This window comes from Leucopleurus acutus (assembly GCF_964270905.1).
Source record: "Leucopleurus acutus genome assembly, chromosome: 5".
Classification (NCBI taxonomy): domain Eukaryota; kingdom Metazoa; phylum Chordata; class Mammalia; order Artiodactyla; family Delphinidae; genus Leucopleurus; species Leucopleurus acutus.
In genome coordinates this window covers 46,447,838-46,464,872 of record NC_139147.1, presented here as the reverse complement: position 1 = coordinate 46,464,872, position 17,035 = coordinate 46,447,838, and the positions used below count along the sequence as shown (strand labels likewise).

Genomic DNA, 17,035 nt, shown 5'->3' with positions numbered 1-17,035 from the left:
AGAAGAACTACAATTCTGCAGCCTGTGGAACGAAAACCACATTCACAGAAAGACAGACAAAATATATAGGCAGAGGACTATGTACCAGATGAAGGGACAAGATAAAACCCCAGAAAAACAACTAAATGAAGTGGAGACAGGGAAAAGGGATTCAGAATAATGATAGTGAAGATGATCCAAGACCTCGGAAAAAGAATGGAGGCAAAGATCGAGAAGATACAAGAAATGTTTAACAAACACCTAGAAGATTTAAAGAACAAACAGAAATGAATAATACAATAACTGAAATGAAAAATACAGTAGAAGGAATCAATAGCAGAATAACTGAGACAGAAGAACAGATAAGTGACCCAGAAGACAGAATGGTGGAATTCACTGCCGTGGAACAGAATAAAGAAAAAAGAATGAAAAGAAGACAGCCTAAGAGACCCCTGGGACAACATTAAACACACCAATGATCACATTATAGGGGTCCCAGAAGGAGAAGAGACAGAGAAAGGACCCAAGAAAATATTTGCAGAGATTATAGTCAAAAACTTCCCTAACATGGGAAAGGAAATAGCCACTCAATCCCAGGAAGCACAGAGTCCCAGGCAGGATAAACCCAAGGAGAAACACGCCAAGACACATTGTAATCAAACTGAAAAAATTAAAGGCAAAGAAAAATTATTGAAAGCAACAAGGGAAAAATGACAAACAGCATACAAGGGAACTCCCATAAGGTTAACAACTGATTTCTCAGCAGAAACTCTACAAGCCAGAAGGGAGTGGCATGATATATTTAAAGTGATGAAAGGGAAGAACCTACAGCCAAGATTACTCTACCCGGCAAGGATCTCATTCAGATTCGAGGGATAAATCAAAAGCTTTAAAGAAAAGCAAAGGCTAAGAGAATTCAGCACCACCAAACCAGCTCTACAACAAATGCTAAAGGAACTTCTCTAAGTGGGAAACACAAGAGAAGAAAAGGACCTACAAAAAAACAAACCCATAACAATTAAGAAAATGGTCATAGGAACATACATATCGATAATTACCTTAAACATGAATGGATTAAATGCTCCAACCAAAAGACACAGGCTCGCTGAATGGATACAAAAACAAGGCCCATATATATGCTGTCTACAAGACACCCACTTCAGACCTAGGGACACATACAGACTGAAAGTGAGGGGATGGAAAAAGATATTCCATGCAAAGGGAAACCAAAAGAAAGCTGGAGTAGCAATAGTCATATCAGATAAAATTGACTTTAAAATAAAGAATGTTACAAGAGACAAGGAAGGACACTACATAATGATCAAGGGATCAATCCAAGAAGAAGATATAACAATTATACATATATATGCACCCAACATAGGAGCACCTCAATACATAAGGCAACTGCTAACAGCTATAATAGAGGAAATCGACAGTAACACAATAATAGTGGGTGACTTTAACACCTCACTTACACCAATGGACAGATCATCCAGACAAAAAATTAATAAGGAAACACAAGTTTTAAATGATACAATAGACCAGATAGATTTAATTGATATTTATAGGACATTCCATCCAAAAACAATAGATTACACTTTCTTCTCAAGTGCACATGGAACATTCTCCAGGAGAGATCACATCTTGGGTCACAAACCAAGCCTTGGTAAATTTAGGAAAACTGAAATTATATCAAGCATCTTTTCTGACCACAACGTTAAAAGATTAGAAATCAATTACAGGGAAAAAAACGTAAAAAGCAGAAACACATGGAGGCTAAACAATATGTTACTAAATAGCCAAGAGATCATTGAAGAAATCAAAGGGGAAATCAGAAAATACCTAGAGACAAATGACAATGAAAACAAAATGATCCAAAACCTATGGGATGGAGCAAAAGCAGTTCTAAGAGGGTAGTTTACAGCAATATAATCCCACCTCAAAAAACAAGAAAAATCTCAAATAAACAATCTAACCTTACACCTAAAGGAACTACAGAAAGAAGAACAAACAAACCCGAAGTTAGTAGAAGGAAAGAAATCATAAAGATCAGAGCAGAAATAAATGAAACAGAAATAAAGAAAACAATAGCAAAGATCAATAAAACTAAAAGCTGGTTCTTTGAGAAGATAAACAAAATTGATAAACCATTAGCCAGACTCATCAAGAAAAAGAAGAGGACTCAAATCAGTAAAATCAGAAATGAAAGAGAAGTAACAAGGGACACCGCAGAAATACAAAGCATAAGAGACTACTACAAGCAACTCTATGCCAATAAAATGGACAACCTGGAAGAAAGAGACAAATACTTCGAAAGGTATAACCTTCAAGACTGAACCAGGAAAAAACAGAAAATATGAACAGACCAATCACAAGTAATGAAATTGAAACTATGATTAAAAATCTTCCAACAGGGACTTCCCTGGAGGTGCAGTGGTTAAGAATCTGCCTGCCAATACAGGGGACACAGGTTCGATCCCTGGTCTGAGAAGATCCCACATGCTGCAGAGCAACTAGCCTATGTGCCACAACTACTGAGCCTGCGCTCTACAGCCCACAAGCCACAAATACTGAAGCATGTGCGCCTAGAGCCCGCACTCCGCAACTAGAGAAGCCACTGCAATGAGAAGCCCGTGCACCACAAGGAAAAGTAGCCCCTGCTCGCCACAAGTAGAGAAAGCCTGTGCGCAGCAACAAAGACCCAACGTGGCCAAAAATAAATAAATTTATTAAAAAAAAATCTTCCAACAAACAAAAGTCCAGGACCGGATGCCTTCACAGGTAAATTCTATCAAACATTTAGAGAAGAGCTAACACCCATCCTTCTCAAACTCTTCCAAAAAACTGCAGAGGAAGGAATACTCCCAAACTCATTCTACGAGGCCACCATCATCCTGATACCAAAACCAGACAGAGATACTACAAAAAAAGAAAATTACTTACCAATATTACTGATGAGTATAGATGCAAAAATCCTCAACAAAATAATAGCAAACAGAATCCAACAACACATTAAAAGGATCATACCCCATGATCAAGTGGGATTTATCCCAGGGAGGCAAGGATTCTTCAATATACACAAATCAATCAATGTGATACACCATATTAACAAACTGAACAATAAAAACCATATGATCATCTCAATAGATGCAGAAAATGCTTTTTGACAAAATTCAACACCCATTTATGATAAAAACTCTCCAGAAAGTGGGCATGGAGGGAACCTACCTCAACATAATAAAGGCCATATATGACAAACCCACAGCAAACATCATTCTCAGTGGTGAAAAACTGAAAGCATTTCCTCTGCGATCAGGAACAAGACAAGGATGTCCACTGTCACCACTATTAATCAACATAGGTTTGGAAATCCTAGACATGGCAGTCAGAGAAGAAAAAGAAATAAAAGGAGTACAAATTGGAAAAGAAGAAGTAAAACTGTCACTGTTTGCAGATGACATGATACTATACATAGAGAATCCTAAAGATGCCACCAGAAAACTACTAGAGCTAACCAATGAATTTGGTAGGGTTGCAGGATACAAAACTAATGCACAGAAATCTCTTGCATTCCTATACACTAACAATGAAAGATCAGAAAGAGAAATTAAGGAAACAATCCCATTCACCACTGCAACAAAACAAATAAAATACCTAGGAATAAACCTACCTAAGGAGGTAAAAGACCTGTACTCAGAAAACTATAAGACACTCATGAAAGAAATCAAAGATGACACAAACAGTTGGAGAGATATACCATGTTCTTGGATTGGAAGAATCAACATTGTGAAAATGACTATACTACTCAAAGCAATCTACAGATTCAATGCAATCCCTATCAAATAACCAGTGGCATTTTTTACAGAACTAGAATAAAAAATCTTAAAATTTGTATGGAGACATAAAAGGACCCGAATAGCCAAAGCAATCTTGAGGGAAGAAAACAGAGCTGGAGGAATCAGACTCCCTGACTTCATACTATACTACAAAGCTACAGTAATCAAAACAATACAGTACTGGCACAAAAACAGAAAGATAAATCAATGGAACAGGATAGAAAGCCCAGAGATAAACCCACACACCTATGGTCAACTAATCTACAACGAAGGAGGTATGGCTATACAGTGGAGAAAAGACAGTCTCTCCAATAAGTGGTGCTGGGAAAACTGGACAGCTACATGTAAAAGAATGAAATTAGAACACTCCCTAACACCATACACAAAAACAAACTCCAAATGGATTAGAGACCTAAATGTAAGACCAGACACTATAAAACTCTTAGAGGAAAACATAGGAAGAACACTGCTTGACATCAATCACAGCAAGATCTTTTTTGATCCACCTCCTAGAGTAATGGAAATAAAAACAAAAATAAACAAATGGGAACTAATGAAACTTAAAAGCTTTTGCAAAGCAAAGGAAGCTACAAACAAGACAAAAAGACAACCCTCAGAATGGGAGAAAATATTTGCAAACGAATCAATGGACAAAGGATTAATCTCCAAAATATATAAACAGCTCATGCAGCTCAATATTTAAGAAACAAACAACCCAATCAAAAAATGGGCAGAAGATCTAAATAGACATTTCTCCAAAGAAGACATACAGATGGCCAAGAAGCACATGAAAAGCTGCTCAACATTACTAATTATTAGAGAAATGCAAATCAAAACTACAATGAGGGGGCTTCCCTGGTGGCGCAGTGGTTGAGAATCTGCCTGCCAATGCAGGGGACACGGGTTTGAGCCCTGGTCTGGGAAAATTCCACATGCCACGGAGCAACTAGGCCCATGAGCCACAACTACTGAGCCTGCGCGTCTGGAGCTTGCGCTCCGCAACAAGAGAGGCCACGACAGTGAGAGGCCCGCGCACCGTGATGAAGAGTGGTCCCCACTCGCAGCAACTGGAGAAAGCCCTCACACAGAAATGAAGACCCAACACAGCCCAAAATAAATAAATTAATTAATTTTTTAAAAAAAACTACAATGAGGTATCGCCTCACACCAGTTAGAATGGGCATCATGAGAAAATCTACAAACAACAAATGCTGGAGAGGGTGTGGAGAAAAGGGAACCCTCTTGCACTGTTGGTAGGAATGTAAATTGATACAGCCACTATGGAGAACAGTATGGAGGTTCTTTAAAAAACTAAGAATGGAATTACCATACGACCCAGCAATCCCACTACTGGGCATATCCCCAGAGAAAACCATAATTCAAAAAGACACATGCACCCCAATATTCACTGCAGCACTATTTACAATACCCAGGACATGGAAGCAACCTAAATGCCCATTGAAAGACGCATGGATAAAGAAGATGTGGTACATATTTACAATGGAATATTACTCAGCCATAAAAAGGAACGAAATTGAGTCATTTGTAGAGATGTGGATGGACGTAGAGAAAGACTGTCATACAGAGTGAAGCAAGTCAGAAAGAGAAAAACAAATATTATATATTAACACATGTATGTGGAATATAGAAAAATGGTACAGATGAACCTGTTTGCAAGGCAGAAATAGAGACACAGATGTAGAGAACAAACGTATGGACACCAAGGGGGGAAAGTGGCAGTGGGGAGTGGTGGTGGTGGTGTGATGAATTGGGTGATTGAGATTGACATGTATACACTGATGTGTATAAAATAGATAACTAATAAGAACCTACTGTATAAAAACTAAATAAATAAAATTTAAAAAATAAATAAAAGAAAGCCAATGCTTTTCCCAGAGTTCATCCTTAGCATATGTAGACAGATCTTTCCAGCTAATAAAAGCTATGCTGTCACTGCCAAAGCAGATAACCAAATCCTGCCCCCAAAATTGGGTACGCTCACTGCAAAGAATATAAAAAGAAGAGAAATGATGTTTCAGCAGAATTTTGTTCCTTAATAGTGCAGCAGGACAGACTAAAATCATTCAGCTAATAGCACACTATATTAGATGTTAAAAATAAATGAACTGAAGTTCCTGTTTTCAAGATCTCTCCCTTTAGCCTCAGCTTCGTTGAAAATACACAAAGAAGCTTTTAAGGGAACTTCTTACGGTCCTACTGTTTATTCATATTTTCTCCCAGAGACCCATTTCTTTTCCCAGGGTGGAAATTTTCTCTATTTCTTATATTAATGCCCTATTGATAAGATAGACTCTAAAGAGTAATAGATATTGTTAACAGGTTAATGACGGTGGCCAATTTTTAAAATTAACTGTGGAACATCCCTGGTGGCGCAGCAGTTGAGAGTCTGCCTGCCAGTGCGGGGGACACAGGTTTGATCCCTGCTTTGGGAATATTCCACATGCCGTGGAGCAACCGGGTCCGTGAGCCACAACTACTAAGCCCGCGTGCTACAACTACTGAAGTCCGCGTGCCTAGAGCCTGTGCTCTGCAACGAGAAGCCACCACAATGAGAAGCCCGCGCACCGCAGTGAAGGGTAGCCCCGCTCACCACAACTAGAGAAAGCCCGTGCACAGCAGTGAAGACCCCAAGCAGCCAAAAATAAATAAACTTTTAAAAAATTAATTAAATTAAAATTAACTGCATGGGGGAAGAAAATTATAATAAAACCCACCACTTTTAAGTGCACAATTTCATGAGTTTTGACAAATCTGTAAGGTTGTGTAACAATCACCAAAATCATACTAAACATTTCCAACAAGCCTGGAAGTTCCTGTGTTGTCCCTCTTTGCAGCCAACTCTCTTCCCCTAGTTCCTGGCCCCTGATCTGTTTATCACTATAGTTCTGCTTTCTCTAAAGGTTCATATAAATGGAATCATACAGTATGTATCTTATTCCTGGCTTATTTATATTAGTATGATGCTTTTGAAAAAAATTGTTCATGTTGTTACTTCTACCAGGAATTCATGCCTTTTTCCTTATTACTGTGGACAAAAAAAGAAAAAGAAAAATAGGTTGCCTACCATTTCAGCAAACAGCAATGTTGCCCACCAGCAAACCATCAGCCACTGCAGCCACCGCCCCCCCCAACACCCCCAGTCCCCCAACAGTGCACCCTGAGGTGGAGAAAAACAGGATATGGGCCCTAGACAGTTAAGATGTATATCAAAGGAATAATTTCAATGAGTCCAGACTTTGCATCTTCCCACACATAGAAAAGTACTAAAATCATTAACTTGAGATGTCTGTTTTTTAGCAGTAATCTTTTGATGTTCAACTACATCTGTATGTTTGTTTCAGCAAAAACTCCTCTATATCCTGGTTTCTCCCTTACCTCTTTGGAACAGGTCCTCAGAGCTATCTAAGGTGCTGTCTCTCAGGTTGTAGTCCTCAGAAAGGGCACTGAATAAAAAAACATAATTCTCAGCTTCTAGGTTGTGCACTTTTTAAAATCAGTTGACATTGCTAAGTAGTATTCCATTGTATGGCTACACCACGATCACAATTTGTTTATCAATTCACCAGTTAATAAACATTTGGTTACTTTTTAGTTTTAGTTATTATAAGTACAGCTACTGAAACCAAGCAGGGCCCTATGGAGCCCCTGGGCATGGAAGCATTTCTGTGTCCCCTGTTCCTTGTTTGTAGGGAACAGACTCTAGCCTCCATGACCTTCCCTGAGTTCCTAAGGGTAGATTCCAACAGTTGCTAATCAGGGAAGGAAGGGGATGCAGAGTCAAGGGAGGAACAGTCAAGAAACAGTGGTACAGCCTGCTTGGAGCAGAGTCCTGGTTCTGCCTCAAGGGACACACATAACAATATCTTTAAGCTCTTCTGTAGAACTAAAACACCCACAAAATGCAAGATGTTCCAGAGAGATCACAGTTTGATAACCTCAAAGCTCATCAGAAGACCATATGAGGCTAGATTAAAGGAGTATAGGACCTGCACACACCCTGATCCTTATCAGCAACCCCACCCTTGAACTACTGCTATAGAACTCCTCACCAAATCCTCCCAGGTGGGGACCAGCCTTCCGTGTTCCCCTCTGCCTGGCAAAGCAATAAAGCTATTCTTTTTTATTTCACCCAAAATGTCTCCAAGATTCAATTTGGCACCAGAGCACAGAGGCCGAGATTTTGGCATCACTACAGTGAAAATTCAAGCACAAGACTTTGGGTAGGCATGTGTTTTCACGGGTCATATAGTAAATGTATTTTTAACTTTATATGACAATTTTATATTACATTCCGGTGCCTATTTCTGAATAACAGATTTGCTTCAATTGCTCAGTTAAAAGGAAAAATCCCCTATCTGTAACAATTCAAATTATTGACACCACTGAATAATACAGATCACTGACAGGGGTAAGAATGGATTAATCTATTACTTCTGAGCATTCATTAAGCACGTGCACTCTATTTTGAAGACATGGCAAACAGAGCTCACAGTCTGGTGAAGGAAGATACACTGTTCCAGCATGACTATGATTATCTGTTGTGGGAAGTAAAATTAAATATTTTAGACCCCTGCTCCTCAGAGTGTGGTCCACAAACCAGCAGTATTGAAACCAAGCCCAACCCTGTGGGTCCCTCCCTGGTACAAAACCTTTCTGTGTCCCCCATTTCTTGTTTGTAGGAAATAGGCTTCATTCTGCCTCCATGACCTTCCCTGAGTTCCAAAGGGCAGATTCAAACAGTTGCTAATTAGGGAAGGGAGGGGATGCAGAAACAAGGGAGGAGAATAGTGCAGCCTTGGGGCAGGGTCCTGGTTCCTCCTCAAGGAATATACACAACAATATATCTTTGAATTCTTCTGCAGGAACTAAGGCCCCCACCCAGGTGGAGGATGGTAACTTCAGGCTGAGCACGAGAGTGCTGGAGCACCACCCTGTTACCTCACCAACCAATCAGAAGAAATTCACACACCCTGCAGCCCTCACCCCAAATTTTGCCTATTAAAAACTTCTCCCCAAAAACCACTGGAGAGTTCGGGATTTCTGAACACAAGGACCTGTTCTCCTTGCTTGGCCCTGCAATAAAACTTTCTCTGCTCCAAACTCTGACACTTCGGTTTATTTGGCCTCACAGTGCGTTAGGCACAAGAACTTGCATTTGGTAACAGTATTGGCATCACCTGGGAACTTGGTAGAGCTGCAGAATCTCAGCTCCACCCCTTGATCTACTGAGTCAAATGTGCATTTTAACAAGATCCCCAGGTGACCTGTGTGTTTGAGAAGCACTGCTGGAGAAGGTCAGAAGAAAGAGGAATCATAGCCCATGGAGAGGATCAGGGCTCCACAAAAAACAGTTGTTGAGAGGAACTGAAAGCTCATTCTAAGTTCCACGCTACCTCTTTTAAGAGTCTTTTGGGCTTGACTTTTTAAAATTTCCAATCAACAAAATTTTCCCTGAACAAACTAGTGAGACTCTCTTTGAAAATAAGTGGCTTTGAGAAAAATTTCCATCATCATTCTAGGGGATATTTGTGGTCTCTCTGTAAATTCCCTGGATATTTTCATTCCTATATTGTTTACAGCCTTATCCTTTCACCTTCCATCTACTACCAGTATCACCACTGCTATTTTTGAGAGAAAATCTACAGATTACATCTACGTGACACACACTTCATCCTGCATCGCCTTCTGATTCACCTAAAAGGGCCAACTGAATCACGACTCACTCACAACAACATTTCCCATTATCGCTATTCACACCTGGGACCCAGGAATTACAGATCTTAGAGCTGGAAAGACTGCAAGAGTTCAGGGCATTTAGACAGAGTAAGGTCTTATGTCACCACGTTACAAAAGAAGCAGACAGGATTTAGAAAAAAGTAAAAACTTGCCAAAGGTGACCTCACTCATAAGTAGCATAAGTAGCAGAGTTGGCAGTGCAGGAGAACATTTTTACGTGGATTTTCCTCCAGCGTGATTCCAGGCTCATCATGGGTACACAACAATAACCCACTAGTCTTCATTTCATTCCAATCCTCTCAAATCTCTATGGTTTTCAATTCCTGAAACACCCCTCGGGTGGCACTGCGTCTCACTACTGCTGCCTGAGCTTCTAAATCTTTCTCTTCCTCCTTGGCACACCTAAATACAGGTGTTCTCAAGCTCTTATCTTTTTTTTTTTTTTGGCGGTACGCGGGCCTCTCACTGTTGTGGCCTCTCCCGTTGCAGAGCCCAGGCTCCGGACGCGCAGGCCCAGCGGCCATGGCTCACAGGCCCAGCCGCTCCGTGGCATGTGGGATCTTCCCGGACCGGGGCACGGACCCGTGTCCCCTGCATCGGCAGGCGGACTCTCAACCACTGCGCCACCAAGGAAGCCCTCAAGCTCTTATCTTAATCCTATTTCCTAAACCCATGTTGTCATTACTTCTCAGCTACTAGCAATGATCTCTAATCTATCTTCCGTTTAAATCAGCCCATGTGCTGCACTGGCATAAACTCCTCAAAGCAAGCCCTGCTCTCATTTTGTCATCCACCCCACAGGAAAACCTTCAGTGTTATCCCATTGTCTGCCAAATACACATAAAATCACTTAGCCTGGCATTTAAGACTTCTTTAATTTGGCACTTCTATCTTCCTTCTCATCTTCTTCATGTAATTTCTTCTCTGCAGGTAGCAGCGCAATTAGGTGTTAAGGTTGTCGGCTTGGCAATTAGACACCATGGGTTTGAGTCTCAGCTTTACCCTTGTCTAGATGTATGACCCTAGGAAGTTTCTTAACCTCTTTATACCTCACCTGTAAAATGGGAATAAAGATAGTACCTAATAGAGCTATTTAAGTTGTAAATATAAAGCACTTAGAAAAATGTCTGGCACATGGTAAGGACTCTCCTAATCTTGTTTTTAATTCTTCTTTTAAAACTAATAAAGTATAAGCTGCCCATACACCAAGGCTTCAATAAAAGACTAACTTCAGGGGACTTCCCTGGTGGCGCAGTGGTTAAGAATCTGCCTGCCAATGCAGGGGACATGGGTTCGAGCCTTGGTCCAGGAAGATCCCATATGCTGCAGAGCAACTAAGCTGGTGTGCCACAACTACTGAGCCTGCGCTGTGAGACACAACTACTGAGCCCACGTGCCTAGAGCCCGTGCTCTGCAACGAGAAGCCACCGCAATGAGAAGCCCGCGCACCGCAACCAAGAGTAGCCCCTGCTCACCACGACTAGAAAAAGCCCGCGTGCAGCAATGAAGACCCAACGCAGCCAAAAATAAATAAATAAATTTATTTTTAAAAAAAAAAAACAAAACTAACTTCATAACATCCTGGTAAAGATACCGAAGAATTCATGACAGTGTACAACAAGAGCCAAAAAAAAAAAAAAAAGAAAATTAAGCTTCCATTACTATGCTAGCTATTATTTCTCCACATTTATTTAAACATTTCAAAGTATCTGTGATAGGAAGGCTTACCCATCTGCTTCTAAATGTAAAACAAAAGGCATTCAAGATAATAGTAATTCATTAGCAAAACTCATCTTAGACCCTATTTCTGGCTATAGAAGCCATACCTTCCTATGCTTTTCATAATAAAACTGCTCTGAGTCCTAGTAAAACCAAACAACCTAGGTTTGTAATCAGCATATCAAATTTGTCTTGAAGCAAGAAAGAAAATCAAGAACTTTACAAATAATCTGAGTTGGCAAATAGTTTTCACCTTACACTCTGATTTGGATCCATTAAAATGTTGAGAAGGGGCTTCCCTAGTGGCGCAGTGGTTGAGAGTCCGCCTGCCGATGCAGGGGACACAGGTTCATGCCCCGGTCCGGGAAGATCCCACATGCCGCAGAGCGGCTGGGCCCGTGAGCCACGGCCGCTGGGCCTGCACGTCCGGAGCCTGTGCTCTGCAACGGGAGAGGCCACAGCAGTGAGAGGCCCATGTGCCGCAAAAAAAAAAAAAAAAAAAAAAAAAATGTTGAGAAGGATTCAAATATGATACTCTAGGCTCAGAAGCAAATGCCAGGGCCAGTCAGCAACATCTAACAAGTTAACGATGAAGAGTTGAATACCTGTTAGCCCTAGACTAGAGGATGGAGGAAGAAGAAAAAACAGTGCAACAGACGGCAATACAATTAGGTTAAATTTTCTGAACACTTACGTGACGAAACTTTTCTAAATGCTCTTGGTATATAATTCTTTTAATCCTCAAAATGACCCCTTAAGAAAGGTCATTCCTATCATACAGATGAAGACACTAAAGCACAAAGAAGTTATAATGTACCCAAGGATACCCAAGTAGTAAGTGGTGGAGCTGGGATTTGAACCCAGGCACATACCAGAATCCATGCTCTTCACCATTAGGTTATAAGGACTCAAAATATTTCCATATTCTTGACGCAAGGAGATGTATAGATTGACAGGAAAGGCAGTTCCAGAAATCTCCAAGATGATTATAGCCCAGATTTCCTTCGATTAAGATGTTTCTGGCAGTAAGAAACCTGAAGATCCAGCCTTACCTTCAGCCTACATTCACAGTGCTCAAAAGTTCTGCAAGACCAGTGCCTCAGGACACTAGGGAAGGACTTTGAATCCACTCATAATCTTGGTATGAACAATGAAGAGCTCAAGAGATTCCCAAGGACTAAATCCCAAAACCACTGTAAATGCCCAGATGTACCAACAGTACTAAAGCATAATACTGTAAGTCAATAAGTGTCCTTCATAAAATCATTTCCAAACAAAGCAGTTGCTAGTAGTAACTAGTAGTAACTCCTAGTAGTTACTACTAGCAGTTACTACTAGCAGTTACTACTAGTAGTTACTACTAGCAGTTACTACTAGCAGTAGCTAGCAGTAACAAATTTGCTAGTAGAATAACTGTTCTCTGATGAACCTCAACAAATCAGAAAGGCTATGGATTCATGGGTAAAACATAGAGCTAATTCCTAGAAGACATTTGAGCTCCAGAGCTTTCTCAGAATGAATTTATAAATAGGTGTAAATTTGTACATGGGATTCCAGGCATAGTAAGGAGAATATACACACAAATTATATTAAGGTACTTCAATGAAATTATTACTAATTGTAGCATTAAAGACAGAGAGGGAACTAGAGTTCATTCTAACGACGCTGGTTAACAGCACTTGCTACAATAGTTGTGATGCATGTAATGTTCTCGTTGTAACTTCAGTTTACTTACTCTTTCACTTCCATGTTGGTTTAGAACAGTCCCAAAAAGGCCCATTTAGACTGAGAATGAAAATAATAATTAAAACTTTCATAGCTCAATTTTGGGATATGCTAAAGAGTCACTGGTTACCTAATATGTAGTTTCATAGGCCCTCTGGTCACCTGTTAAACTAGTAAGAGATAAATTAACAAGCAGCTGTATACAAAGAAGGAGAGGGTAAAGTCACCTGCCAGAGGGAAACACTGTATAAAAATATTTCAAGTGTTCCAACTTAACAGCTAGGAAGTCTGAGAAGACAGTCCTGTTGCCTTTGCTTACCTACTCTTTTAGGGGTCTGTTCCCAAAGGCCCTCTGTCCCCTGAGGATGTAGAATGTGGTAAGGGTGCCGGAGGCCCAGGAGGCTGCTGCTAAATTCTTGGAGCCCCTCCACTAGAAATTATCCAAGACAAAAAGGTCGTGCTGCTTCTTCACTTGTAAGTGCTGAAATAAAACACAAAGGTTGCATGCTTATAAGGATGGTTCGGCTACCCGAGAAAAATCTTAAGCCATTAAAAAAAACTTTGAATGAAAATACTACTTCAGTAAACTCACTACTGGCCCGTCCCAAAATGCTCTGCAGGGTGATGTAATTACCAAAAACAAAACAAAAACAAAAATCCAACAGCAAAACCGGCTGCATATATTACATGACTGTAGCCCATGACTGGTTATGCACGCGATCCAGCTTAGTCTCCTTGAAAAAAATAACATATCCAGCTCAATTAATCCAGAGCAACCCGGTAATGAAAGAACCATCTGTCTTCTTTTTCAGCTTCTCTCCACATGTACACACAGCTTTATTGTTCAATGCAGAGGTGAGAGAAGGAGCTGCTGGAAAACCTTCTGAAGAGGAAAGGGAGGGAGGGAGACAGGAGAATGTGGAGGAAGGTCAAGAAGAACAAAAATATCCAGAAGGAAGTGAGGGGAAAGGAAGTGTGGGAAGTTAGAACAGCAACTACTTTAACAATGTGCCATGGGCTACCTTCTCCAAAAAATTTTGAAAAAAAAAATCTCAAATGCTCCTGCTGTAGCTTTTCTTACACAAGACTAAATAATCCTGATACAAAAACAAACAAAACAAACAAAACTGCATGCTCTGTATTTCTTGGGTTAGTAGAAAGTGTCATTTTAAAAAAAAATTTTAGGAAACAAATATCAAAAAACAAAACCAACAAAAATATGGCAAATATTTTATTTCAGAACCCATTGATGAACTGATGTCCTACAATAAGAAAATGATTATGCTTAATTAAGAAAATCATAGATCGGGCTTCCCTGGTGGCGCAGTGGTTGGGAGTCCGCCTGCCGATGCGGGGGACGCAGGTTCGTGCCCCGATCCGGGAGGATCCCACGTGCCACGGAGCGGCTGGGACCGTGAGCCATGGCCGCTAGGCCTGTGCGTCCGGGGCCTGTGCTCCGCAGCGGGAGAGCCCACAACAGTGAGAGGCCCACATACCAGAAAAAAAAAAAAAAATCAGTTGATGTGCTGAATTGTGGATTACAGGGGACTTTTTTTTCTTGAAAGTTTAAAATTTATGGAGAAACAGAAAATGCTTATTTTCATATATCTCTATATGCATATATATCTATATGCAGCATATATCTGTATATGCTGACTGACCCCGGCATTTGAAGTGCTAAGCAGTTGGTGCATTTAGAAACCAGAAGAAAGGCAAAGCGGTGCTCTTTAGTGGCAATTATTATAATTAGAAGTCTCCACCACAAGACAGAATTTTGAACCTAAGGAAATTACGGGTCATGCTAAAGTTGAGCCTCAAAATCATTCTCCCTAAATGTATAGAAAGTACAACTCCTGGGTTCCTATGATCTTCAACCTACTACTAGCTACTACCAGCTGGAGTAAAGGAGCAATCACAAATTTGAAATAGAAAGGTTAGTAAAGAAAGCCCAAACAATGTCACACCAGGAACAACTAGAGGGATGGGGATTTAGTTACACCTGGAGAAGCTTAAATCAAGGAAGAAAAACAAAAATGGCTATTCTCATGTCTGTATGGCCTTCATGAAAAAGAGGCGTTAGCCTAGTACTGAATGCTACAGGGAGTTAAGCCAAGGCCCGTGAATGCAATATTCGAGGACTTTGAGCTCCACACGGAAGAAGTTGCTTAGGTTGCCTAAAGATAATACAGGTTCCATTGCTGGATAATTAGTCACTTGTTACTAAAGATAACTGTTTTAAAAACCACTTGGAAAAAATTAATTAATTAAAAGAAATAAAAACTACTTGGGAGGGCTTTGGAGTAGTGCTTAATAAACTTTAATGTCCATTAACATCACCTGAGCATCTTGTTAAACTGTAGATCCTTATTCGGTAGGGCAGGTGGGGACTAAGAAGATGCATTTCTAGCGAGTTCCCAGGTGGTGCCAATGCTGATGTAGCTTGGTTACAAGCATTAGAATGTTATTTAAACCAGTGTTTCCCAAAGTGCAATCTTCTAACCATATGGCTTCAAAAGTACTCCAACCCTGATTTGGGGGCGGATGATTAATAGGTAAAGTAGTTATTAGCAGAACTGTGCAGGCACACACCTTCAAATTAAAAATAAAAAGGGTGTATGGTGGTATCTTCCAGTACCCCCCAGGTGAAACTTTTGAACAATAACTAATTTTGTCCAATTTTAAAGAATACATGTTTCATTTCAATTAAAAAAGGATTAAAAAATGATGCTTTTACTCCAAGCTTGGTAAATAACTGAAGCCAAATAAGCGTGTCCTGATGAATGAATGAGTATATGCTCAGCATTAAAAATGCAGTTACTTATGATTTCAGTACACAATAGTTAACAGAGAAGTAGGATAAGACAAAATATGGCTATAAAGTCATTTTTCCCAGTGATTTGTGTTACAAAATCATTTGCCTCCAAAGGTGGTGAGGGTAGACTCCTAAGGCTACATTTGTAGTCTTCTTTTTCAACGTAGGGCCTTGCATTATTTTCCTAGCCCTGAAATTTCACCTCCCCACCACCCCATCTGGGTCAAAAAATTCTTTCAATGCTTTGAAAGTTTCTTTCTTGTTCATATTTTGCTCAGCTCCCTACTTATCTCATAAATTTGGGCTTTTAATCAGTTCAAAATTCTGTGTGATGTCTTTCCTGGGGAAATATGCTAATATCTGAACACACAGACCTTCCTCAAATTTTAAAGCCTCCTTAGGTTTCTCTCCCAGAGTAAATAAACCCACAACTAAGAAGGAACCAGTTTCCTGTCTTTCCTCCTACTCTGTAAGTTCTCCTTCCAAAGGGTTTACTGTTTTATAGTTTGCTTAAAAGTTATAAGTAACGTTCCATCTGACTCACAAAAGCCCTTTTTTTCAAGCTGCTTATTACATCAGTTTATTCTGAATGAACCTAGCTTATTCTGCTCCTTGAGACGTATCATTTCCTGTTTGTTAGTTCCTCTTTTGCTACTTTTTTTTTTTTTTTGGCGGTACGCGGGCCTCTCACTGTTGTGGCCTCTCCCGTTGCGGAGCACAGGCTCCGGACGCGCAGGCTCAGCGGCCATGGCTCACGGGCCCAGCCGCTCCGCGGCATGTGGGATCTTCCCGGACCGGGGCACGAACCCACGTCCCCTGCATCGGCAGATGGACTCTCAACCACTGTGCCACCAGGGAAGCCCTCTTTTGCTACTTTTAAAAGAAAAAAGTCAGTTAGCTTGAGGGTAAACGATCAGATGAGCATGTATCAAATCTTAAGATTAAAGCAGTTGGAAATGTTCCTGCTTTCCACAGTAAATGAAAGTATGTGATGATACTTATGTTACTATCCATCAGATGACCCTCCAAAGTCAAATTACAAATATGATGCGAATCTTAATTTGGGGTATCTTATAATTATTATTGCAAATAAACCAGTACATGTGATACATATTTTTTTATTAAATCATATAGTCCTAGATTTACTTCCGAATACCAGCTAAACTAATCCTCTAGGCAAAGGGAGTCAATTCATTTCCTAGTAAAA

The 17,035-nt window shown here is 40.3% G+C and overlaps 1 protein-coding gene across 9 annotated transcripts in view; it reads right to left on the bottom strand.

Annotated features, from left to right (window-relative positions):
• ST3GAL6 (ST3 beta-galactoside alpha-2,3-sialyltransferase 6) overlaps positions 1-17,035 on the bottom strand; it is an 80,281-nt gene that overhangs the window by 46,506 nt on the left and 16,740 nt on the right. For 4 of the 9 annotated variants that reach the window (XR_014326245.1, XM_082840263.1, XM_082840260.1 and 1 more), the window contains exon 2: positions 7,212-7,279. The exons of 3 other annotated variants lie outside the window; for them this stretch is intronic. Coding sequence is in view for 2 of the 6 variants with exons in the window: in XM_082840263.1 (XP_082696389.1) it covers positions 7,212-7,279 (68 nt within the window). In the remaining 4 variants the exon portion in view is untranslated. Of the gene's footprint in view, positions 1-7,211; positions 7,280-13,335; positions 16,482-17,035 lie in introns of those variants that run through there. 2 more of the 9 variants (XM_082840264.1, XM_082840265.1) reach the window with 2 other exon arrangements.